Genomic DNA, 24,129 nt, shown 5'->3' with positions numbered 1-24,129 from the left:
TCAGATCAGAATTCGACAGAAACTAAGATGAAAACAGCACTTAGCTGCTAAGTTATCAATGCTAAGAACACATAAGCGATACTTTTGTGAGAAAGAAGAATTTAGCCAACCTACTAGCTTAACTACATTGCAAAATTCTGAATTGAATGACTACCTGAAATTCGCACTCAAAAAAGTGCAGTCGATACTAAAAGACACAGGTCACGAAAAACAATTCAATGCAACGTGATATGTGAAATAATAAAGGATTTCAATCCAATGTCTCACGTCGACCACAGGCTCGAATATTAAAAATCTATGCCCATTGCACATAGAAAGCGTACACAAAAATGCTGCCCACTATATGCCAGGACAAACCTGGCTGCATAGCCTCAGGCAAAAGTTCTGAACCAAAAATGAATCCCGTACACATCTGTGGATGTACCTTTGTATTCCTGCAGGGCAATGACAAACTTTGAGCGCTTTTTCAGGCCCTCCAAAAAGAAGTCGACCAAGTCACGCACGTCCTCAGAGTTGGGAGACTGGAAAGTGAACTCTTCCCCACGCACAGTGCTTAGCGTGAAGCTCTGCAAGAAGGGACGGTTTCCCCTGCGCACACAGATGAGAAGAGAGCGTTTCATTCAGTTTATTATGCACATTTCTGACAACCCTGCATAAGTGAGAACCTGGTCACTAAACAGGAATTACCGTGACTACATGCTCTAGAAGTAGTTAGGCAAACATTTCTTGTGCCCTAATATTACTGCAGGCTGTTCATTACAGCAATTCCAAAAATATATTGCTCTTAGCCTGCAGAATGAATTTTCGAAGGATTAAGACACCCGAAAAACATGTTCAGCAATCATAGTTCTGTGGTTCTGAAAACAGCAATCTTTCTCATAGAAATCTTGGCAGTTCTTAAGGGGTGGAAGCAGGCTCCAGCGTTTTGGAGCAGGCATGGGAGCAGCAAAAGTCTTATTTTGGAGCAGCTTTGGAGCAGCAAATGGCCCATTTCGGAGCAGGTTTGGAGCAATTTGCAGGCTATTTCGGAGCACTTTTGGAGCAGCCTGGCGACATTTAAATGAGACTGAGAGCAATTTTGTTTGCAACTCGTCCAAAAACTGCATAAATACTGATCATCAATCCTACAGGCCAGAATTCTTTAAAAGGACTGAAATTGTTCTAAAGATATTTGCTAGAGTTCATAAAAAAAATAGACATGTGGCAGCTGCTACAAACAGTAGTTGCAGCAAATTAGCTGTTATCAATTTTAGTTCAGAAAAAAAGAAAACAAAATAACGGCGACAGTTCGTCAAAACCGTCAAAAGAGAGCAGTAGAATCTCGAATATACTATGTAAAGACCGAAAAAAAAAAAAATCAATACCCGCCAACCGGTGGATTTTAAAATTCGGAAAATTGCTGCAGCCAAACCAACAAGAAGGTACTCACATAATTTGAGCCCTCACATAAATGCGCACCAAGGTTTTATTACCCAAGCGTATATGAAAAAAAAAAAATGCTCCAGCGTGCACGCGGGTGCATGCTAGGCAGTCTGCGGAAAATCGGCGCGAACGTGTTGCTGTGTACGGCTGTGAAAGGTGCGAGTAGAGAGGGGACGCCGGCCGCGCCGCTGTGAAAATGTCACCCCGTAACTGGCCAGGCCAAGCCAAAGCAACATCAAATGCGTGCGAGGTATGAGCACGATGGTACCTTGCACGATGGGTAGGTGTCCATTCCCTGGCAGCTCCACGTATAAGTTCGTAATTCGTTTGTTAAATTATCTCCGGTAAAGAAAATTATATTCGCGGGCCGGACACCTTGTCCTGTGAAGGACAAGGTGTCCGGAATCCTAAACAACCGAACCGTCGGTTCGGTTTGCCGCTAGTCAGCCGGGCCTATCGCTAGGACACCGTTTTAGCGCCGTTTATCTCTAGATACAGTGCCTAGAATACTGTACTCCAGAATTTTTCTTCCTCCAAGTGCGAACCAAACTGTCGATGCCAATGCGGTTGCGTCCGTTTCGTAACGAGCGCCCAGTGCTGCCCAGCCGACGATAACACTCGGCTAAATTTGGCTCAGTATACTCGCAATGGGCGTAAATTGCCGTTCAGGCGCAGCTTGGCGCAGGAGATCAAATTGGCACAGCATGGCGCATTTGGCGCAGCACTTCCACCCCTGGGTTTAGCAAGATGCATATGCTGCACCAACGTGAACTCACTTGTGGCTGGCGACTGAAGTGATCTCAGGGAACGAGAGCTCAAGCAGCACTTGCTCCTGTTCATCGACCACGTAGACACCAGTCCAGTTGATGGCAATGATCACATCATTCTTGGGCAGGTGTGGGCCTGATGCACGGAGTGCCTCATAGAAGCGCGAGAAGAGCAGAGGCCACTTCAGCTTAGCATACTCCACAACATCTTCTTTCACCCGCAGCGGAGGAGCTCGCTCTCTGAAGAAGTAGCTCTGCAAAAGGAATGCAAAGACAGTTAGGAAAAAAACTGCGGCCAGATTTTACTTATTCAGAGAAATAGTTGGAACAGCTGTGTCTTGTTTCACAAGTAGGCACGACAGTGTTGCTTATGCTCGTCGCCTGCAGGCCACGGCTTATTTTTCAGTGGCACAGAGTGCACCAAGCTTATCAGCAGCAAATTAGTGCTTCTGACAGGAGCTAGAAGGTTTCAGGAATGATAAAAGTGTGAGTGGAGCCATTCATACAGAAGCACCCCATCTCAAACCCAGAAAGAGTTCTGAAACTTCCCTTTCTTTGTTCTGCAACACTACTCATGCACTGCAGATAAGCTTCGTTCATTGTGCGCACTACTGTACCAGTGCTAGGTATAGCCACTCAGAGGCTACCATTTCGTACAAATTTTAATCTTCCCTTCATGCAAGCATACAGCAACAAGTCCTACAACATGTGTAGACCACATGTGTTTGAAGACTAAACATTTCGACAGAACTTCCTGTCTGGTTGGCTTCATACAGCAGTGCCCAGTTCACTGGCAATGTTCTCTGTTTGCCATAGTGACAAAAAATCGTTCTGCAGATGTGTGACTTGGGTCTGGACAAACCTTGTTCAATGCCTGCACAACCAGGCCAGCCCACCGCTCCAGAGCCTTGTCGCTGGCCTGGAGGCAGTTGTCAGGAATGTAGGTAGGCAACAAGGCGAGCAGGGTCTCCATGTTGACCTCCGTTCCGTGGTCAACATAGTACTGCTGAGCTGCTATCATGGCCAGGTCCTCCTCCTGCCAAGAAAATAAAAAAAAAATATTACGTGTTGGTACGGTATGGTAGAGAAAAAATGTAAATTCGGAAGGCAAATGAAAGCAAATAACAACCAAGAAATTTATTTTTGATTTTTATACGGGCGCAGCTACAAATCCGGCATTGTAAGTGCAGTTTGTGGATGAAAGCACCATCCTGTTAGAAAATTTACCCACTGTGCACCAGCATTCAAAGCCGCAGAAAGAAAATTATTAAAATTACAGAACCCAATAGTATTGTTTTAACATGTTGAATATAGGAAGGGGAGAGAAAAGAAAAAGATGGGAAATTTATCCCTCCTTGTGGGTTTCCAATAATTGGACTAAATTCAAGTTATTGATAAATTTTACCTCGCCCTGTCATTTACTAGCCATCCTGTTAGCTTAGTTGGTAGAGTGACTGCCCTGGACATGCGGTGGTTCCAGGGTTGATCCCCAAACTGGGATAAATTTTTCTTCAATTACAATTTCTGCAAAAGCTGTATGGCTTTCCTCTGTAGCCATATGACTGTATTTGGGTGCGTGCTAATGAGTAATTACTCCCCTATTAAAAATCCACACACTTCAACTTTAGTAAGAGTTCGCACTTATCCATTTCTTTAGTTTCTCCACTATATTCTTTTTTGCTTCCCACATGTTGTGAAATGTGTTTGTATTGCTGATGACTAAGCATAAGCACCTTTGGAAATGTGCGCTTCTTGGATGCACTTGCAGTGATAACACAGGAAAGATATACGACAGCATGAAATCGCTTTTAGTCACTATTTTAATCATTTTAGCCACTATAATCTCTCTATAATCTATACTAAAAGGACGTTCCATATTTATCTGCCAAGGTTCTAAAAAATTCTGCACAAACTACTAGCTATTTTGGCTCCGCCGCTGACCACAAGGTAGCTTATAATAGTCAGTGTTTTTCAACAAGTAACTGAACATTGGAACTTGCCTGGACCATCCAGAATCAGCAAAAAACTGCAGTTGGCTGCAGCAGAATTATCATCGAAGCGAGAGGAGCAGCAGACTTTAGAGGCTGTGCCATCTGGGGAACTGCAAGACCCATCCCAGCTCCAAACAGGGACGCTGGTTGCCTTGCAGTTTGCCAGATGGTGCAGCCTCCCGAATCTGTTGCTACTCTCACCTTAACGAAAATTCTGCCGCAGCCGACTGCTGTTTTTCACCGATTCCATACAATCAAGGCAAGTTTCGACGTTAAATTATTTATCGAAAAATGCCAACCTTGTGTTTGCTGGTTGAGCCCAAATAGCCAGTAGTTTTCACAGGAGAATTACAACCTCGACAGATAAATTTTGGACACGCAGTGATTAAAGAATAAAAGCCACTCCCTAGGTCTCCTGAAGAAAGGAGTTCACAAAGACAAGACAATGCTACTTTAGAAAAGACATCAAATGGGTACACACTTGAATGACAGTTTTTGCTTAAACCCTCAATGAACAGCGGTGGGTCAGGTTTGTTGCAAGCCAGCAATCATTTTTGACTCACGGCGAGTACAGTTCGTCATGTGTTTTGTGGCGCTCTGCTTCACAGAGGAGTGGCTCAAAGAGAGTGGGTCTCGTCCAATGTAGAGTTTTGTTCAGGTGACAGATGACAACACAGTACTAAAAGACCATTTTGGCGCAAATTTTATAAAAGAAATGTCTGTTAGAGATGAAAAGTGGTTTTGCTGAATTTGAGATTTGACGACCACTGAATGCAGTTTGGCAACTGACTGTGTATCATGGAAATGCATGCTTTTCCGTTTCAAACTAGACAGATTCTTGAGGCCTGCAAACGCTATTTTGATGCAAGAACAAAATTTCTGAAGAAAAACGGCAAGCAGTGCCCAAAAGGGTTAAACTATGATGCACCCATTAAGCAATTTAGTGCCCTTAATCTAATGCTGCATTCATTTCAGGTGATGCTAATTCTCAAGTTAGACAACAAGTAGCTTTGACTGTAACTTTGTCAGATGTTTTCACAGCACAAGAACATGCAAAGCAAACCCATCAGACAACACTGAGGGCCACATTCTCATTTAACCTTGCAGTAGGTTCATTTCTTAAAGCTGAAGCATGCAACACAATGTCAAGCAACGGAAAAAGTTAGCAGCATCGCTACGGCCTCTGAAAATGCACAAACTGTGCAGGCACCTGAGTGAATTGAACACACACAGCTGTGCTTTCATTTTGTTCATTATTTTATATAAAATACAGAAATTTCATTCGCATCTGCATTTCATTCGCAGCAATCGCATCTACATTATCTGTTTTCTGGTATTTGCAATAAAACTATCATCTCTGCAAAGCCATGGGCTCACGAACGAATGCATAGCTCAGCAGATCTGGTTTAACATAAAAGAGTGTGAATTCAAAACTTGAGTAAGAATTTGCTCTTCTTGCTTTCAAGGACTTCCATGGGCACACATCATGGCACAGCAGAAGTCCGTGCACACGAATGAATGAGTGAATAGCCTCGTACCTTGTCACACTTGTACTCTCCGAACTTGATGCCACGCACCACCTGCTGGAAGATGAGGTTGGTGGCCTCTGGGTCCTGCGTGGGGTCATGCCATGGTGCAAATATCTCCTTGCGGAAAAAGAGCCGCCAGGGGGCGTTCCGCTCCTGCGCCCCTTGTTCCTTGGTGTACTGCTCACATTGCGAGATGGCGTCCATCACATGCTCCCCACCACTGCCCAGCGACGACACCTACATGACAAACACCATCAAGGCAGTGATGCGCACGAGAGTTCCACAACAAAAATAGGATTCAAGAACTGAATGTTCACAACACCATCAAAGTAGCGAGAGAGTCAGAGAGAGAGGGAAACTTCTATTCCTCAGCTTATGTCCAAGTAAAGGTAAAAAAAAAGGGGGGGGGGGGGGGGGGATTCAAGAACTGACTGCCTGCCTGTCACCAGCACAAACATGTAGGCTATGACATCACAGGGGTGACAGGACATGCTCTTTCACAGTGTACAGGAAAGTGTTCAGTCAGCTAAGTTTATGCTTTGCATGCTTTTAAATGTCAGCAGTGGGGATAATTGGTTCAGAGCAAGAACAACTGCATGAGCAGTTGTTCATGCTTGAGCAACAAAGCATGAGCAACAAAGCATGAGCAACAAAGCATGAGCAACAAAGCATGAGCAACAATGCACGAGCACGAAAATCACTAATGCAATTTGCAGCCACTGTAGACCAAAGCCGACACATACACAGGCACATGCATGAGTACACAGACATACACATGCACGCATAGATTTTAGTACAAGACCACACCACACAAAATCTGACCTTGTCGAAGAGAGCTATGTAGAGGGAGAATCCGAACTGGTCCCGCAGTCCGATCTTGGCAGCGAGCTGCGCACACAGCTCACGAGCAGTTGTGGCAGAGTCGGCTAGCAGGGTCCGTGTGTTGCCGTCCATGAAGGTGATGGGCAGCATGAGGGGCTTCTTGGACTTAGTGGCCTGCAGTTCAAGCCAGGATGGTGGCTGGCCTCGAGTGCCGTTCATGAAAGTGCGCCGCAGCCGCTCCTCGCAGTAGGGCGCGTAGCCTGGCGGGCCCTCCCGGATCAGGTTGAGCAAGTACTTGACAAACTGCAGTGAGACAGGCACACCACTTGGAACCAGCCCTAGATGTGTACAGCAATAATTGCAATGGGGCAACATGGAAATATTTTAAATGCTCGCACACTTGTTTATCAATGTTTCACATCAGAGATGGGCCAGCATAATGATTTATCTATACAGCATAGACACAAATGTAATGTTTAGCTGCAACACCAGCCCATTCCTTTGGTCTAGCGATGCACATGGGGAATGCTAAGTCCAGATGCATTGCATTTTATCACACATTTAATGTCTCTACATAAGATATATCTTCAGAAAAAGATAAGAAAGATACTACACACTGATAAGGACTGCATGGCTAGATTTGGGACACAAAAGCATAAAAGAATTGCCATGGTGCAAACCTATAAAAAGACATGACAGTACCACACTTCTACAGCCCGTTCCAAAAATAGAGCCACATTTTACGGCACATGGGCCGTTTTCTGCGCCAACCAATGCTGACATTTCTGCTTGAATAATCTCACCCAAGGTTTCATTTTTACCTTGTCCGAAGGAGCAAAGCAGCCAACACAGAGTGACAAGAGGATCCAGCCCCTGGCATGAGAGTTCTTCTCTGGGTTGTTAGTCAGCTGTTTGCAGATCTGACAGTAGATCTCGTCCCTGTAAAACAGAAAAGCCACCACAAAATGATTGTTCCAGACTTCTATACACATAAATAACCACTTAAACTAACCAGGATAACATCTTCAAAAGGAACAGCTCATGAAACATGCATATGAAAGGATTAAGCCAACCAGGCACTAAGCATTCAGTCTCAAAAGTGCTCTCAGGCAAAAGTCCTTCTCTGCCCAAACCTCGCTCATTGAAACTTTGTATTGCATGACAACAATGCTCCAAGGCTCTAATGCATGAACAAAAGACAAAGGGTAGGTCAGTTCTCCTTATCAAGCTTTCTGAACTGATATGGTTGACACACATTGAAGCAAAAACAGCATAACAGTTTCCACAATGTCGTAAACAAGTATGCAAAAAACAAAGATTCACTGGTTTTATTGAAAACAATAAGAAAAAAAGAGTTTCTTAATTTTACTCCACTTAGCGTATTCATGCTACACAGTACAGCAACAGCAAAAAATATTTAAGAATGAAAAATTTTATTTCAAATATTGACTACGATATTTAAAAAGTGACAAGAATGACGCTTTAACACTCCCACGCATATTAAAAAGCTAGCTGGTACCATGCATGGCAATATGCAAAGGTCCCACATACTGAAATTTTCACCTATAAAGTGACCAGTGAGTGGACTGCACTCAAAGCAATCTCTGTGAGATTAAGGCATGTTCACATCAAAACACGCAGGATTAGGAAATGAACTCGCGCTCAGCAGCTGCTGACCTGAGCTCCTCTCGGAGGATGCCGTGGCCGATGATGAAGTGCAGCTTCTCCAGGTTGGAGGTGGGCCGGCTCTCCAGCCAGTGGCTGTAGTTGTCGGCCGCCAGCTCCTCCTCCTGCAGGTGGCGCCGCACGTCCTCCGTGATCTTGTTCTTGCGCTTGAGCGTCAGCGACACCAGCTTGTTGCGGATGCTGCGGGACTTCTGCTTCGTGTACGAGTCCTGCGACGTGAGATGAAAAGTGATTGCAAAGCAAGATTAGATACCACATGGCAGTTTCCAAGTTCACATCAAACTCTGTGAGGTCAGAACCCAGCCAAAAAAGACCATTTGGAGTTGTATAAAACAGTAATAAGGGAGTAATTACTCACTGACATCCACCCGAGCGCATCCATACGGCTACAAAGGAAAGCTAAACTGCTTTCTCAGAAGCATCGTAGTAAGTAAAATTCATCCTGGTCCGGGGTTCGAATCCGGGACCACCAGGGCAGTCGCTTTACCAATTGAGCTAACCGGGACAGCAAGCTTATGGTAGGTCAAGAGCAAATAGATCAATAACTCGAAGTGGGAACTTTGTTGGTCAAATGCTTAGGGGAATCCCCCAAGGTGGAGTAGATTTGTAATAAGGGAGTAATCACTCATTGACATCCACCCGAGCGCAGCCAAAGAAAACAGTATTGCAACCAAACGGATTCCAGCTGGTTTGTTTTAAGCTGTGTCAATAGTTTCTCTCTGAAAAGAAGAGCACATTTCCACATCCACATCGAAAGAAATATGAAATGCAGGTAAGAAAAAGGACATTTTGACCTTTGTAGCGTATTTTCATTCTCTGTGTGCCATGTTTCTTCATCCCAGTTCAGTTCTGAGGTCGCTCAGTGGTTATGGTGCTCGGCTGCTGACCCAAAAGACGCGGGTTCGATCCCGGCCGCGGCGGCTGGAATTTCTTTGGAGGAGAAATTCGAGGCCCGTGTACTGTGCGATGTCAGTGCACGTTAAAGAACTCCAGGTGGTCGAAATTTCCGGAGCCCTCCACTACGGCGTCTCTCATAGCCTTAGTCGCTTTGGGACGTTAAACCCCATAAACCAACCAAACCGACTGGGGCCAAAAGAATGGGAAGCTGTTTGCCTCCTCGACTTTTTATATATTTACTAACATAACGAATGCACTTTATTTAATATACACACCCCCACATTAGTCATTAAAATTTAAGAAATTTTTTATTGCCCGCAGCATGAACTTCACCCCTTATAGTAGAAACACCTCCCACTCACTTACTTAACTTACTTATACCTAGACTTATACGAACTTAGTAAACTACCTCAGATATAATGAACCTTAATGTGCCACCCTGGACATAATGAACTTTAGTGTGTTAACCACGGATATACCAAACCTAAGTATGCCACCTCAAATGTAACAAACTTTCGTATGCTAACCTCGGATATAACAAAATTCTGTGTGTTACCTCAGAAATAACGAACGTCTGGCTGTCCATGGATATAACAAAACTTTGTGTGTTACCCCTGATATAATGAACGTTTGGCTACTAACGCATTCAAACCATCCATTGAGAATCGCTACTTTTTTTTTTTTTTTTTACGAAAAGTACATCTATTATGTGATTAAATGTGGTATCAGATCTGCATGAAAAGAGACAGATGACGCTATTTCTAGACACCAACATCTCTTAAATTTAAATTCATGTCAATAACGGAAAAGAAATTAACATCACACAACTTTCTCAGATTTTCATGCCCTTACCGTGTCAACACCCATCATCTGTGCTTCGCGGAAGTCCTTAGTCCTGATGAAGTTCCGGCCCAAGGTTGCAGTGACTTTGCTCATCACAGATGAGTTGTCCTGCGTTAAGAATTGCATGTTTTCAGTACTCACTGCTACGAAGAAAGGAAGGCAAAGAAGACATGCACCAAATGATAAGAGACAGCAAGAAACGTACCCTGTCCATTGTGTGGAACTTTGGCTCTGGCAGGTCACCCATAAACCGCAGGATTGTGATCCATAGTGCCAAGGCAGCCTGCAACCAGGGTTACATAGTTGTTCACTGAGATATTGAAGGTATGTGTGAAATACCTGGCAAGGGGGCAGTAAAAACAGCAGAATGCAAAAGAAGGTCTTAAGTACCATTATTCTTACAGCTTGTTAAGACAAGTGAAGCCCAATAATTGTCAGAGAGGTGCACTGAAAGTTGTGATACCCTTCAAATGTACGGCACTGTTAGTCTCTGTCCATTCCTTCCCCTCCTCCGGCATAATCTCCTTCCCTCATTGTAATCAGCCCATACCACTGCATCTATAATTTTCATTCCATCAAGGTTAACGAATATAAAGTAGCATTAGACTGTGGAAGCAAGTATGTACTCCGTGTGAATGAAAGCGTCTATTTTTTGCACCAATGTAATTTAATAAAATGAAGCAGGAAATCAAAGACCTACCCAATCTAAATCTGTAGCATAGTGTGGCTCAAACAGAGCTTCGGGATGCTACAAAAACAAATGAGGGTTCCACTCGGTACAAATTTGAATTCCCTGATACCGCACAGTAGAGGTCGGCTTGGCCTCAACAGTAGTGGACAACTCTGACAGCAGGTGAGCAAGACTGACCATAGTGTCACCCTGCGTCTGCAGGGGAAGCAGAGAATTCTTGAGGGGCTTCCGCTGGTACTGGTGGCTGGCAGTGCCTTGGAAGTAGGTGGCCGCAAACTTCTGGAACTTGTATTCACTGAGGTCATCCTTGTCTTCTGGTACGGCGGGTATTGAGCCCTCCACCTCTCCTCCATTGATGGCATTCTCCCGAGAAGCCTCCAGGTCCTGCACATAATTTAGAGCATCCATCCATCATGCAGCATTTTTGAAAGAAGCACCGTTTTACGCATGTGACACTAAAAAACAGGCATTCTTCAACATATGTGAGGTAGACTCCATAAGCGACCCTGCAGAAATGACCCTGTTGAACAATGTTAAAGCGCATGCTACAGATGGAAGATTACACACAACAAGCATAAAGAGAATTTTCAGTGCTGGGCTTGTGACAGTCTGTCTATTATTCACTGCAGTCATGGTGCAATCATCATGACAATGGTAGGTGATCCCGGTGGTGGGTTCGTCACCTGCTATCTTCCACTTGCAGTTGAGTATTTGGGTACTGAAGGTTAACTGCTGTCTCCTTGAGCTGTTTATCACACAAGGGCTAAGGAACAGAAAACATGATAGATTTCCACTAGGCTCTTGAATCACCTTCCCAGAGTTTCCGGATACTGCCTGAAATTTCAGACATGAGGAAGCTCCAAGTAGCATTTTTTTCTTTTTTGGGATAATGAAAAGAAAAAGTTTTCACCAGACTGCTACAAAGGCAATCGTAAATTCACCATTTTAAGATTACACTTGCTTTGTACAAACAAAACAAGCATAAATAGAAACAAGAAAACCAAACGTTGCATGATACAAAAGAATCAACTGAAACCTGTGAGAAACTGAGTGAGAGGATCAAACCTTGAGCTTCAGTAAAACATGCAATTGTGTTTAGCACACCATCTTCAGCCAAAGCAGGAAAGAAATAGGCATGGCGGAAATTACAGATACAGCATCTATCTCAAGCACTTAGTCTACACTGGACAAAAAGGAAAGATTGTAAACATGCAGTACACTCCATTTTTGGTATAGGTCAAAAGCCTGAGGAAGCTGACTAGGACATCATAGGCAGCTGGCTCAGTCGTTCACCTTGTTTGATTTTAAAGAAGTTATACTGCAACCAAACTCCAGTTTCCTTGTTCAGCTATGCGAAATGCACAGAAACACTTTCAACCAATGCACTGATTTAAGACGAAATTCACCGCATTTGATAGAAAAACTGCAGTGACTGATTAAAAAGGTTGAATTTAGGGTTTTGGTTTCTTTCAAGAAACATTCATTAAGAGCCACAGAATTTTAAAAAATTTAAGCTTCGTTTTTCATCAACGAGACCTGGCATAAAAAGGACGCCTATTTCTGTCTTCAAAGTAGAGCATTTGGAAGACCTAGAGACCGAATCAAAACTCAGCTTTTATCAGCCATCAGCGTCTTATTGTTTCCATTAAATGCAACGGATTTCATCCAGACTGGTGAAGCGCTTGCTTAATACGATCATTTCTGCATTGCTCACATATCTAATAAGACTAAAGTTTGGCCCAGAAGCAAAGCTTCCTCTTGAAATAATAAACAGCATCAGCACACCCGTCAGTTGAAGCTCGGTTAAACAGGCTCACCAGTGCAGCGCACACTTTGGGACCTGCACAACGGGTCCAGACGTAGACCTTCTCCCCCACCCACACGTCACCTCCACATCTGCACCTGTCCACACGCAGCCGCCTCACATGCACCAGGCGCTCGGCGTACGTGCTCCCAGCATCGACGCACACGTACGAGTACAGGGCAAACCTCTTGCGGTGCCCGTGAGGCAGGCTCATTGCGCCACCGATTGTGCCACACAGTAAACAATTGGGAAGTGCCGGCCCAGGGCCGCCTCCTCTCCAATGCGGCCATGCAACAGTGAGCAAACATTCCGTTTCCCCCACCAGACCCCATTCCACGCATGGCTGCCTCCACATCCTCCAATTGATGCGCCTCCCAGGACAGGCAGGCTTCCGTCAGCGGCCTTCCTTTATATGCGCAGTTTGGAAAAATGGCAGGCTCTTTCGCTTGCACTACAAGCGGGCAAAGTGTCAGCGATGCTACCTATGAAATTTAGAACTGCATTGTCTAATATCACACGACCCAATAATCGTACACGGGCTGATGATGACAGAAACAGGTCCTCATCAAACCAATTGACACAGATAGGCACTTCGACTCTACTGTTTAATGGTAAAGCGAAAGAAGTCAACACACAGCCATTGTGTGGAGCCCTATCTTAGTTCTCATTCATATTTGGCCAACGGCTTAATTGTCCTTTTACCTACTTTTTAACAAACTGCAAAACATGATAAAGTGCATGTCCCTTGCACTAAAACCATTTTTTTTAATCTCTGATCTCTGATGCAAGCCATATAAGAAGCAGTACCTATGCAAGGCATATGTTTTTTTTCCCAAGAAGACTTGGCAACTAAATATACAATCCAAAAAATGTTTGCTACCTTTAAGCAATGGGTCATTATATGCATGCAAGAATGAAATCATATTCAAATGTTGCTTGCTGTATTTTTTTCTGCTGACTGTACTATTTGCTATATCTAGATAAATACTGGAAAGCTTGCTTGCAAACTTTCTTTTTTCCAGTGCCTGACTGGCTACAGAGTTGCATGTACACGTAAGTTATCCGGCTCAATTCTAGCCACGACAACCATACTTTGACAGAAGTACAAGCAGAAACACCCCGCCAATGAAAATTAGGCAGGTTACCTTGTGTAATTAGGGAACGTCTGAAGCCCTGTACGAAACCTCTCTTGAATTAAAATTACCTCAGGGATTTATTGCTTTTAAAGTGAACAAAAATACTGATCCTTGCTAGATAACCATCTTGGAATATACAGAAGCAGGAACACCAAACAAGGCCCTACAGCTATGTTCGGGTTTTGGCAGCAATCATTACAGATGGTCGACAGCCGCGAATTTCCTTTCAGACTTTTTTCAATATTATTTCTTGACCTTGAGTGAGTGCTTCTTGCATTAAACCAATGAGTGAAGGAGGCTTGGCTAGTAACGAACTGCTTCTCATGCAAGCCCGCTAGCAACTTAAGCAATCTTGGCCGGGCAAATGTTATTTTCCAAGAAGGAATGAGTTACGCAAAACTGATGATGATTCACCGGCCAGTACCCAAAAACATCCGACTGAGAGGCCGCTTACAACATCAGGGTGTTCTTACAGCACCTCTGAAGAAAATGTGACAGCAACTATGAGGATAACGAGCAAGCAACACAGAAGGCAGTGGCACAGCTTCTACGCTACAGCAATACTAAGGTCCTTGGCAGAATGTTAATTAATGCGCTAACAAAGCAGCAAAGAGCCATGCTAAAACTGAAAACCATCCATCAGTGTTCTCAGATCCTTATAGGAATACAAAAATAATGTTTTTAAGTATAGCCCCCCTTTTTTTTATTAAACTGCTTGGTTCTTGTGCACTTTTGTATAACTGCCTTCAGTCTAAAAGCAAAATAATGGCCACAAAGTATCAAAAAACAGTGCAGGAGGTTTGTGATAGCACAGTGCCCATGACACTACACAATGCAAAAGTCACAGTTAGAAATGCTGTTGATTACCTTGAATGCCGACGGGGCCACCTGGTCATTGACAGACTCTGATCGAGGCAAGAAGTCAAATATGACATCGACCTTGGAGAAAAGGAAGAAAGAAAAAACATTGAAGTTGAACATCTTTTGTCAAGCTCTGTCTATCAGTAAAGCTGTCAAAACAGAAAAGCCCCATCTTTGTGTCAGAGATGAAATTCTTGCTTTTGAGAGTGAGAATACAGATAGACATGATGGGGACAAAAGATAAATTAGTACAGGAAGCCATGAGGTGAGATAGCACAATGCATTGGAATGCTCAACAGGCTTCGCCCATTTCTACCGCTCCCGCTAAGGCGCCAGCTTTATTTCAGTGCAGTTCATTCAAGGTTGCGCTATTGTTTGCTTATCTGGGGAGTCACTGGAAAAGAAAATCTTGAAAGCCTTTTTTTATTGCAAAAGAAATCTATTCGCTTTATCCAAAATTTATCAAGATATGACTCCACATCTTCCTACTTCAGCAAAAACCAAATACTACCTATACAAACATTATATTATGAGCGACTGTCCCAGGTGGCATTCTTGGAACTCGTAGCCAATCGTCAACAATTTTTTTCTAAATACACGACTGATCAAACACGATATGAGTTCAGGCACACCAAAATACAGAAACCAAGAAACAGAACAAACTATGGTAGGCAGTCTTTAAACTGGCAAATCCCAAACCTTTTGATCTCCCATCCCGACTTAATTGATATTATGGAGAAATCTTCCTCTCTCTTTGCTTTTCGTAAGCGGGCGAAAATTTATTTTCAGGAAAATGCACTATAATTTTTTTTTCTGCTTACATCTTTCTATTGATCGCACATTTGTTTTATTTTTGTGTACACAGTTAGTTTCTATATATATGTGGGATCTGTATCTTCCCTTGCACTGCTCTGTTTTGTGTTTTTTTTTTCTTCTTTCTTTTGTTTTTCTAGGTATACTATTAGTTTCCATACATATTTTTGATCTATGCTCTTGCACTGTCCTTTCCTGTAATTTTTTTTAGACGTGTTTTCTGCTTAATAAGAATATAATGAATGTTTCTATTAGGAAGTTGTGTTGCATAAACATTTGCACTGTGATCATTATATTGTTTATGTATGTGCATGTATGTGCCCCTTGCTGTTGTGTTCGAGTGGTGCTTAGGGCCCAGTCAGGCGGATTGATTTTCGCCTTTTGCCCTCTGCACCAAGGCACTGACTGTGTTGTCTAAATTTTCTTGAATAAAAAAAAAAAAATAGCATAGCACATAAAATGGCAATGTCATTGAGCAAAGAGCAGAAAAATAAAAATGATACATCTTGATATGCCATTTTCCCTGTAGTAAAAAAAAAAAAAAACATTAATCTGAAGCCCTCGCATGTCGAAGCAGTTGCACTACTGATAATGATGATAGCCCCAAACATTCCTAACAGGAATCTAGCATCTTTAGTCTACAGACTACATAACACACTATAAAGGCAACTTACAGACATAAGTGAATGTAGTAATTAAAGATGGAACTACAGTGGAACCTCGATTATACGTCCCCCGGTCATGCGACGACCCGCATTTTACGACGAATTTGTGCGGTCCCGGCAAAACCCCCATAGAGACAATGCATTAAAAACCTCGGTTATACGACGCAAATTTTAGAAGGACCCCGCTTCGTACGACGGCTGGCTCGTACCGTCCGCCAAAAAAGGTCGTCAGCAAACGCAGGCCGGGATGTGCCGTATTTTCGCGATTCTAAGCACCCCCCTATTTTCGAAAAAAATTTCTGAAAAAAAAAAAAAACTTTGCATGCGAATCTAAGCACCCCCGTTTTTGCGCGGAAGAGAGCGTTGCCGAGGCCGCCAAGTGCACTTGCTCTCTTTTTCGTCGAGCCTGTGCAGTCGGAGTCCCAAGGAGGCGCGGCCTGCGTGTTGCGACTGAGAGAAGGATGAAAAGGAAAGCGCACGGGCCCGCCTACTGGCGTGAGCCAAGCCACCACCGCTGCCGAGGAGAGTTAAAAGATCAGAGGAAAGATAAAGAGAAAAGATAAGACGCGCGTGGGTCGCATGCAACAGATGCGTCCGCAGGAGCCGACGCTGATGAAAAAACAGATAAGCGGGCGAGGCCGCGCTCGCCCAAGCGAGGACAGCGGCGTCCACGGCGCTTTTTGTAATGGAAGTAATGGATGCTTGTGCCCCACAATAAAACTTCCGACGAAGAGGAAGTGGACAACGATGCAGAGGTTTGGGCTCCCATTCCTAGTTACGCGGACGTGTTGCAGAGCGTCAACAACATCCGGCGCTTTGCTTGCGCGCGCGACGATGTTGGCGACCTACTGCCGGACGTGGCAGCCCTTGAAAGAAAGTTGATGCGCCGAGGTTGGGCAAAGGTGCAAAAAAAAAAAATACCGATTTTTTTTAAACGGTAATAAAGATTTTTTTTTGCAAATCTGTTTCAAACAAATGCTGGGTTTTGTCTTTTTTAATCTGATTGGCGTACTTGCCGCGGGCTTGAAGCCGGTCAACAGTTTTCGGCGCAAGGCCGAGCGCCACTGGCCGCATTCTTTGATTTTCGATTATACGACACCCGGATTATACGACGGTTTCGCGCGGTCCCCTGAACGTCGTATAATCGGGGTTCCACTGTACATTAAACACGAAAAATGAGTGCTCCAAGCACAAATACAGGTGAACAGATTCTGCTGTCACGTGAACTAAGCTTGGTCTGAGCGCATGGTAAGTACGCATTATACTTCTGCACCTTTTCATGGTTCAGCCCATTCTTTATTTTTGACTCATTAAAATGAGTATTCAGGAAAGAATAGCACTGTAAAAGGCAACAAGCACGAGCAAGGCAAAACAAATAAATGAGTTACTTACATTAATCTCACTGCCTACAACACATTTTGTAATTTTTATCCAACATGGATCCTAACCAGTGTCATCTCTTCATTTTTGCACTTGGTTCCCTTTTGATAAAGGGAAAAGTACCTCCCAACAGTGTGATATGCACAACACCAGTGCCAAGCAAAGCTGGCGGTCCATATATCGTATTTTCCTGAATTTACATTCCTTAAATGATGAAGCTGTTAGTAAAGAGTAGACCTGCAGGAAACACTTTTTGAAATGCCCAGTTACTTTGTGCTACTCAAGCGGGCGGCAGAAAGTTAGATGGAGAGATGAGATGAAGAAGTTTGCAAGGATAGGGTGGCTGCAGCTGGCACAGGACAGGGTTAATTGGAGAGATATGGGATTGTCCTGCAGTGAGCGAAGTCAGGCTGATGATGATGATGATGACAAGCACTCACCTAAAAGCATGTCATCGGCCGTTGTATTATGAGCAAGTTTTTTATGAGACTACATGCTGCGCTGCCATGCCTGACAGAGAGATCTTAAACGTGCGGTTCATGAGCAAGTTCCACTGCCAGATTAGCCTACTACTGCTCAAACAATGAGAGGACGGCGACACAGGTTCCGACTGCACAATTCACCAATATGGCCAATTCCAATCTCATCAGTCCTAAAGGAGTACAGAATAAGCCTTAGTTCTTTTAGTTTCTTCATACGACTTACTGCTATGCAGCACATGCAGAAACCAGTCACTGATGTTAACTTCACTGCCCGTGTATGCATTGTTGCCATGTCACTTAATCATCTGCAGTGGTCAAGGCTGGCATTAGCACAAGTGGCCAGTCCTGTGTATTTTCGTCACTTCTGGCCTTTGCTTGGATGCTAAGGAAACTAATAGTATGCAGCAGTTAATGTGCTGAATATTGCCGAATATGACAGGTGTTTAAAAGAATGTCAATTTGGGCTAGATGGTGCATTATTTGAGACAGAAATTTGACAGGTGTTTGCACATGCAGTAAGAGAGCACAAGCAGGAAACCAACCAGTTTAGAATCATCAAGCGGCTCATCTTGGCGGCTGGCAGCGTCCTTGATGACGGCCATTTTCTGCTCCAAGCTGCGTTGAACCAGCACATCTTCCTCCTGTTGCCGGATGTGCAGTTCCTGCAGCCGCTCCTAAGAGTGAAGAAAAAGTGTGGAACAGTCAGAACCAATAAGGATGGCAACTGAGAACACATTTTGAAAAAAATGCGACAAAGCAGAAAGCATCGGCAGAGGACGCCTTGACTTCCAGAGTTTCAGAGCAGTACGAGTGTCTTCCATCGCTTTCTTTCCCTGTAAAGCTGAAACTCTCTTATGTTTTCTGTGGAATCATTTCAGACAAAGGTAAAACTGCAGAGGTGCCCGAGTTAAAAATCAAGCAATGATATGTATACACAGAGTCACCATTTATTTGCACTAAGTGCCTAGCAGGCCTCGTGTGACTAGTAGGCCACTTGGCTAGCAAGCCTGCTGCTGCAGTCATATTTGTTTGCAGCTGTTGGATGACCATGACCTCGACCACCTCTACTGATCTTCCAGCTAACAGAAGAGTATGAGGGAACATGAGTGCATGCTTGGAGGCAGAGATGGAGGTGGAAACTTGCAAGGCATTACTAGCGGTGATTGGCTGGTATGACTGGGCGGGCATGATTGAGGCTCAGTCGAAAGTGCATGATTCAACGATTAGTTATTACCACTGCAAGATCACTTGGCAGCAGTCAATGACAAAAGGACACAGAAGAGTGCTAGGAACATGGTGCATTTGCTGAGCGGAATAGTGGAATATCTGTGGAGTGCACAATGTATAGCGTGCAGCTTTTGTACACTGGAGGTGCCCGTCTGCAATAGGGGATGCTGTTAAGCCAGTGGGGTTAGCTAGGAAAGAATTTGAGTGGACGTAATACTGCTGTCACAAGGGCACTTCTCATCACGTTCAATTCGATCAGGGTTAAACCCAGTGCACGTCTGGCGTTACCAAATGGCCAATTCAGTTGCAGCTGAGCCCAATCCTGCTCGACCCCAAGCCAGTTCCTGAAGCGCAACTGGGGTTTTTGATTCTGATCGAGGGCTACTACCCTCGTACTCAGGGAACAATAAAATGAAAATAAAAACTAAAAAGCATCACAAGGTGTTCTGCAAAAGATATGATTTTTTCAAAATAACTTTTTATTCTATTCAGAGCAGCTTGATTTACTGAACTGTGTCAGCACCATGCACCTGTATGGGTAGTAGTGAACAATTGCAGCACACAAGTACGTCAGCTGGTAGTATGGTGTTTTGCATATGTTCGAGGTGGAACCTGTTATAGCTGTGTCACAGCGACTGAATTTTTCATCAGCAGTGCGTTTCTATTTACTTAGTTACAAACCGCTTTTTTTGCCAACATTAATTCTACTACATGTGGGTGCAGTGCCACCTGTCATTTAGCAGGCCATCTTGAAAATCGAGTTTGGTTTATGGGTAACATCCCAAAGCAACTCAGGCTATGAGGGACGCCGTAGTGAAGGGCTCCGGAAATTTCGACCACCTGGGGTTCTTTAACGTGCACTGACACTGCACAGTACATGGGCCTCTAGAATTTCGCCTCCATCGAAAAGCAACCGCTGCGGCCGGGATTGAACTAGAAAATCAGGATCGAATGTGAATGTGTATCAGCATTACATGCGGAATGCTCTTGGAACTTCAATCGGGGTCAGACTCAGTTAGGATCGCAGTTGTCCACATGAAAGCAGTATAAGATGGTGCAAGAGATATTCTAGGAATGAGCACTGCAACTCAGGCTTGTTTGTTCATTGTTTGCGAAATTGGAGCACACTAAGCAGACAACGGACAAAGATGAAGTGGCAACACACAAAGCGCTAAAGCAATCTAGGGATGAACTGTCTTATGTTGGGCTAGTTGGTATTCCATTTTTGCCCATTCTGGCAGCGCACAATGAGAAAGAATGCCAGCATAGACGGACACAGTGACAACAAGGTGACAGACACAGAACTACGTCTGTGTACCTTACTGTCAGTCTTTGTCACTGTGTGCTGCCAGAAACTATACTAGGAATTACTTTTTCCAAGCTGCAAAGTAATATCACAACACTCTTTCTGATCACTGCTGACAATCCTTTCTTTAGTTCCTTATGTGCCAACGAGTCAGCCACACTGCCCTGACTTCCCTCACCTGTGACGTGCATTTGTGTTGCACTCATCTAAGCAAAGCTTTTAGCTTATATAGTGCTAAACTGAACCAACAGTAGACACTTGAAGAGCGATATTTTGTTATGCTTCATGATGTATTGATTGTTTTAGTTGGTTGGTTTATGGGGTTTAACGTCCCAAAGCGACTAAGGCTATGAGAGACGCCGTAGTGGAGGGCTCCGGAAATTTCGACCACCTGGGGTTCTTTAACGTGCATTGACATCGCACAGTACACGGGCCTCGAATTTCTCCTCCAAAGAAATTCAGCCGCCGCGGCCGGGATCGAACCCACGTCTTTCGGGCCAGCAGCCGAGCACCATAGCCACTGAGCCACCGCGGCGGCTCATGATGTATTGAAAAATAAATGTGTCACAGACATTTTAATTAATTGAAGCTTGTGTTCACAAAGGATCCAATTTTAATTTTCATACACTTTAGGTGCCACATACGTTCGTTTACTGCTGCACTTGAATAGTGATCGCTACGTGTGACTGTTGTGGGGACGCCTTCGTCCCCTGCGTTCGCTTTCCTGTAATGCACTAGTTCCCTGTGGTTAGCTCCACCGCAATGCACCCTTCTCAGTTGTGTTACTTTAACTAACAGGGGAGGGCGCTCACGTCTCAGCGCCACGGATGGCGTTTTGCTGCGTGCGCGCGGGGGATAGCCGGTTCTCTTCTCCTTGGGACCGGGATAGCGCGCGGACGTTTCGCTCGTGGCTCCGCTCTTCGTCGATGGGCGTCTCGTGGTCGGAACACGCCCCCGCCACCCCGTCCCGTCCGGCCTCGGAGCTTTTCCCTTTCCCTAGTGTGGGCGAACATTCGCTCATAGCCGTGCTGGTGAGTCGGACATCCTCGATTCCTCAGTGTATTTTGTTGCTAGCTGGCGCTATTGTTGTTATAGCAATCAATGCCTTGTTTGTGTCAGCCAGTGTGTCGTTCCTTTGTTCCCGCAGAGCAAGGCCCGCCGTGGTCGGCGTGCGCTCGGTAGCGTACGCGACCACGGTGTGGGGTCCGCGCGGTTTTGAACTGTGTCAGCCGCGGTTAAACGGGGAGAACGTATTTATCCCCCCCATTTTAAACCCCACACTGTACAGCTGAAAAAATTTGACGCAGTTTTTTCTTTACTGCCAAGTCTGCCAATGGCATGACATACATGTGGCTTCCAATGAAAATGGGAGATCCTCGGCATATGCTACCCAAATGATAACCCCACTTCCTAGTATTTGCTCGGCAACCTTGGGCTCATTGTATATACAAAGGGTGGTTGTTTTGCAGTTTCAGCAGAAATGGGCATTTCAAAGTTGAAGCTTTTCTGAGCACTCACCCTGAACTTCTGCTCAGCGATCTCTCGAGCCTTCTTGGGGTTCATCTGCTTCTTCAGCATGGCTTCCTCTTGCTCCCTCAGCCGCATGGCCTCAAGCACATGCTGGTGCTGATCACATGCAAAGGAAAGAGGTCAACTCATGAGAAATGGTGCTGGACAGAGATCATGAGCAATCCGTTATGTCCACAAGCAAAAAGTTTTGGTTGTTAAGGGCATAGGCACAAAGCAAAAAAAAAAAAAAGAAAAAAGAAACAGAACCTTCTAGTGTTACAGATAAACAACGACTGTGTTCGGTTTATTTTGTCTCCAAAAACAGGCGCAGCTAGAAAAAAAATGCAGTATGCTGCCGTATTCCAACTCTCCTCAAGGGCTACTTCGCAATTAGTGGTAGGTTGGCTACATTTATGTTTAACCATATCAGCAGTAATGACAAGCATTAACTTTACAAATTCTCTGTTTTCTGCCGGAGAATGCATAAGAAGAGTTGGAACACTGCGGCGTGCATTTCATCATCTAAGCCACTCCTGTACTTTGAGAAGTTTGAAAGTGTAGGTAAGTTGCCTACCAAGTACCATATTTACTCGCACAACGAACCCACTTTTTTCCAGAAAAGTTGACATCAATTCGAGAGGAGGGTTCCTTAAGTGGGGGAACAAAGTTTCAACAAATTTTTTTTAAGAATCGAAATTTCATATATGTCCACCTGCTTGCCTGTCTGTCCATTATCAACAAAAGCACACAGTTGACAAGTTGCATCCCCGTGCCAACTGCGTTCGTATCGCCACTGTTTAGTATTGCTCGCTTCAAAGGTGTTTGTTGCATCAGAGCGCAATCAAACCATTTCGCGATAGCCAAGGGTGCCAGCCAGTAGTGGATAGATAAAACAAACATGCTCTACACTGACCCTGAAGGTCACGTGTGCATTTTTTATGTGAGGTGAAATAAAATTAAATTCTCAATGACAAAAGTGGTGGGTGGGTTCATTAGGCTAGTAAATGCGGTATGCTGTTTTCACATTCCAAGAAATACGCTGTGCAAGGCATTACAAAGAATAACATTGCTCATTATATGCACGCACCTTATGTTCTTTGCACTCACTAAGTCAGTGTTTAAGAGAGGACAAGCACCAGATGCAGCCAATATTCCACGTGATTCAACTGCACATAAATCAGACAGCTTATCAAATAAGACCAGCTTGCAAAACACTTCGCTGCATACCCCTCGATGATGGTTGCATGGTTGTATGCGGGTGAAGACCAACAATTTATTTCACAACGTTAACTCACAGAGTGACTGTTCAGTTAAATCCTGAGCATCCAGCTAAGGCCATGTCAACATGCAGTTCTAAAATATGAGACTTCAAGACTACACGTGCGTATATAAAAGGTTAGCATCATCAAAAGAGGGTCGACCACATGTAAAGCTTCGATAAACGCCAATAAGCACAATCTACTCACCTCAATCTTCATCCTCTGGTAGTTCTTCTGGGCAATGACCCTCCGGACAAAGGCCTGGATCTTGATCACAGCAGCATGCTTCTTCTGGTACTCGCGACGTGCCACAAAGCCTCGGCAGAGAGCCTAGTGGCAGTGGTGAAAGCAAGCAAAGACATTAGGTATGAACACCAGGAAAGCACTATGCAAGTCACACTAGGAAAATAAACTGCCTGGTTTGCATAAACTATCTTTAACTGCTGCACACTTTCTGCATTCACGTGCACCAAGATGGTGAGACCTACAAGACAACTGCCAGCGTTTCTGCACTGCACTCAATAAAACTTAAAAATGAAGCGTAAAATTTTGCCCCACAGCCAAGCAGACTATTATAAAATGCTACATGGAGAGAAATTGATTGTTAATTCAGAAACACATAGTTCATAGAAAGATTAATGCACACCAATGCCAGAATAGTTACCTATACCATAAAAAAGCAGTAACATTTGCTTCAGAACACACAATAATATGATCAAAACCGGTCAAAAGGCGAACACAATGTGACAGTCCTTTGCTGGTGTGAAGAAATTTTATCCCATTGAAAACAACCTGTTTTTTTTTTCATAACTAGCTGCAGGACTTGAAAATAAAAAAAAACAAAAGCATACTTCTTGATGCAACGCCACACCATAAATGTGCCTGCCATTCACAAGGAGGTAAAGACAACCTGTGAATATTGCAAGTTTTAAGTCTAACAAACAGACTTGGAGCTCCGCAGCTTTTCATACACTAAGGGCTATTTTCTTGCCAATGCAACGTAAATCATTTCTCTTATACATTAAAAAATCACTCATAT

At 44.1% G+C, this 24,129-nt stretch overlaps 1 protein-coding gene across 1 annotated transcript in view; it reads right to left on the bottom strand.

Moving 5' to 3' along the window:
* Positions 1 to 24,129, bottom strand: part of ck (unconventional myosin-VIIa ck) — a 137,584-nt gene that overhangs the window by 18,916 nt on the left and 94,539 nt on the right. Inside the window, exons 17-30 of the mRNA XM_089545638.1 lie at positions 23,298 to 23,420; positions 21,841 to 21,948; positions 18,332 to 18,463; positions 14,456 to 14,527; positions 10,826 to 11,032; positions 10,163 to 10,240; positions 9,967 to 10,065; positions 8,209 to 8,426; positions 7,353 to 7,470; positions 6,532 to 6,834; positions 5,719 to 5,946; positions 3,052 to 3,225; positions 2,199 to 2,443; positions 425 to 588 (exon numbers count right to left, since the gene is read on the bottom strand). Coding sequence (XP_089401764.1) covers positions 425 to 588; positions 2,199 to 2,443; positions 3,052 to 3,225; positions 5,719 to 5,946; positions 6,532 to 6,834; positions 7,353 to 7,470; positions 8,209 to 8,426; positions 9,967 to 10,065; positions 10,163 to 10,240; positions 10,826 to 11,032; positions 14,456 to 14,527; positions 18,332 to 18,463; positions 21,841 to 21,948; positions 23,298 to 23,420 — 2,269 coding nt within the window. The remainder of the gene's footprint in view (positions 1 to 424; positions 589 to 2,198; positions 2,444 to 3,051; positions 3,226 to 5,718; positions 5,947 to 6,531; positions 6,835 to 7,352; positions 7,471 to 8,208; positions 8,427 to 9,966; positions 10,066 to 10,162; positions 10,241 to 10,825; positions 11,033 to 14,455; positions 14,528 to 18,331; positions 18,464 to 21,840; positions 21,949 to 23,297; positions 23,421 to 24,129) is intronic.

Source organism: Amblyomma mixtum, chromosome 5 (assembly GCF_055824585.1).
Source record: "Amblyomma mixtum isolate Tamu chromosome 5, ASM5582458v1, whole genome shotgun sequence".
In the NCBI taxonomy this organism is placed as follows: domain Eukaryota; kingdom Metazoa; phylum Arthropoda; class Arachnida; order Ixodida; family Ixodidae; genus Amblyomma; species Amblyomma mixtum.
Note: the sequence above shows the minus strand (reverse complement) of the source record. Positions and strands in the feature narration are given on the sequence as shown.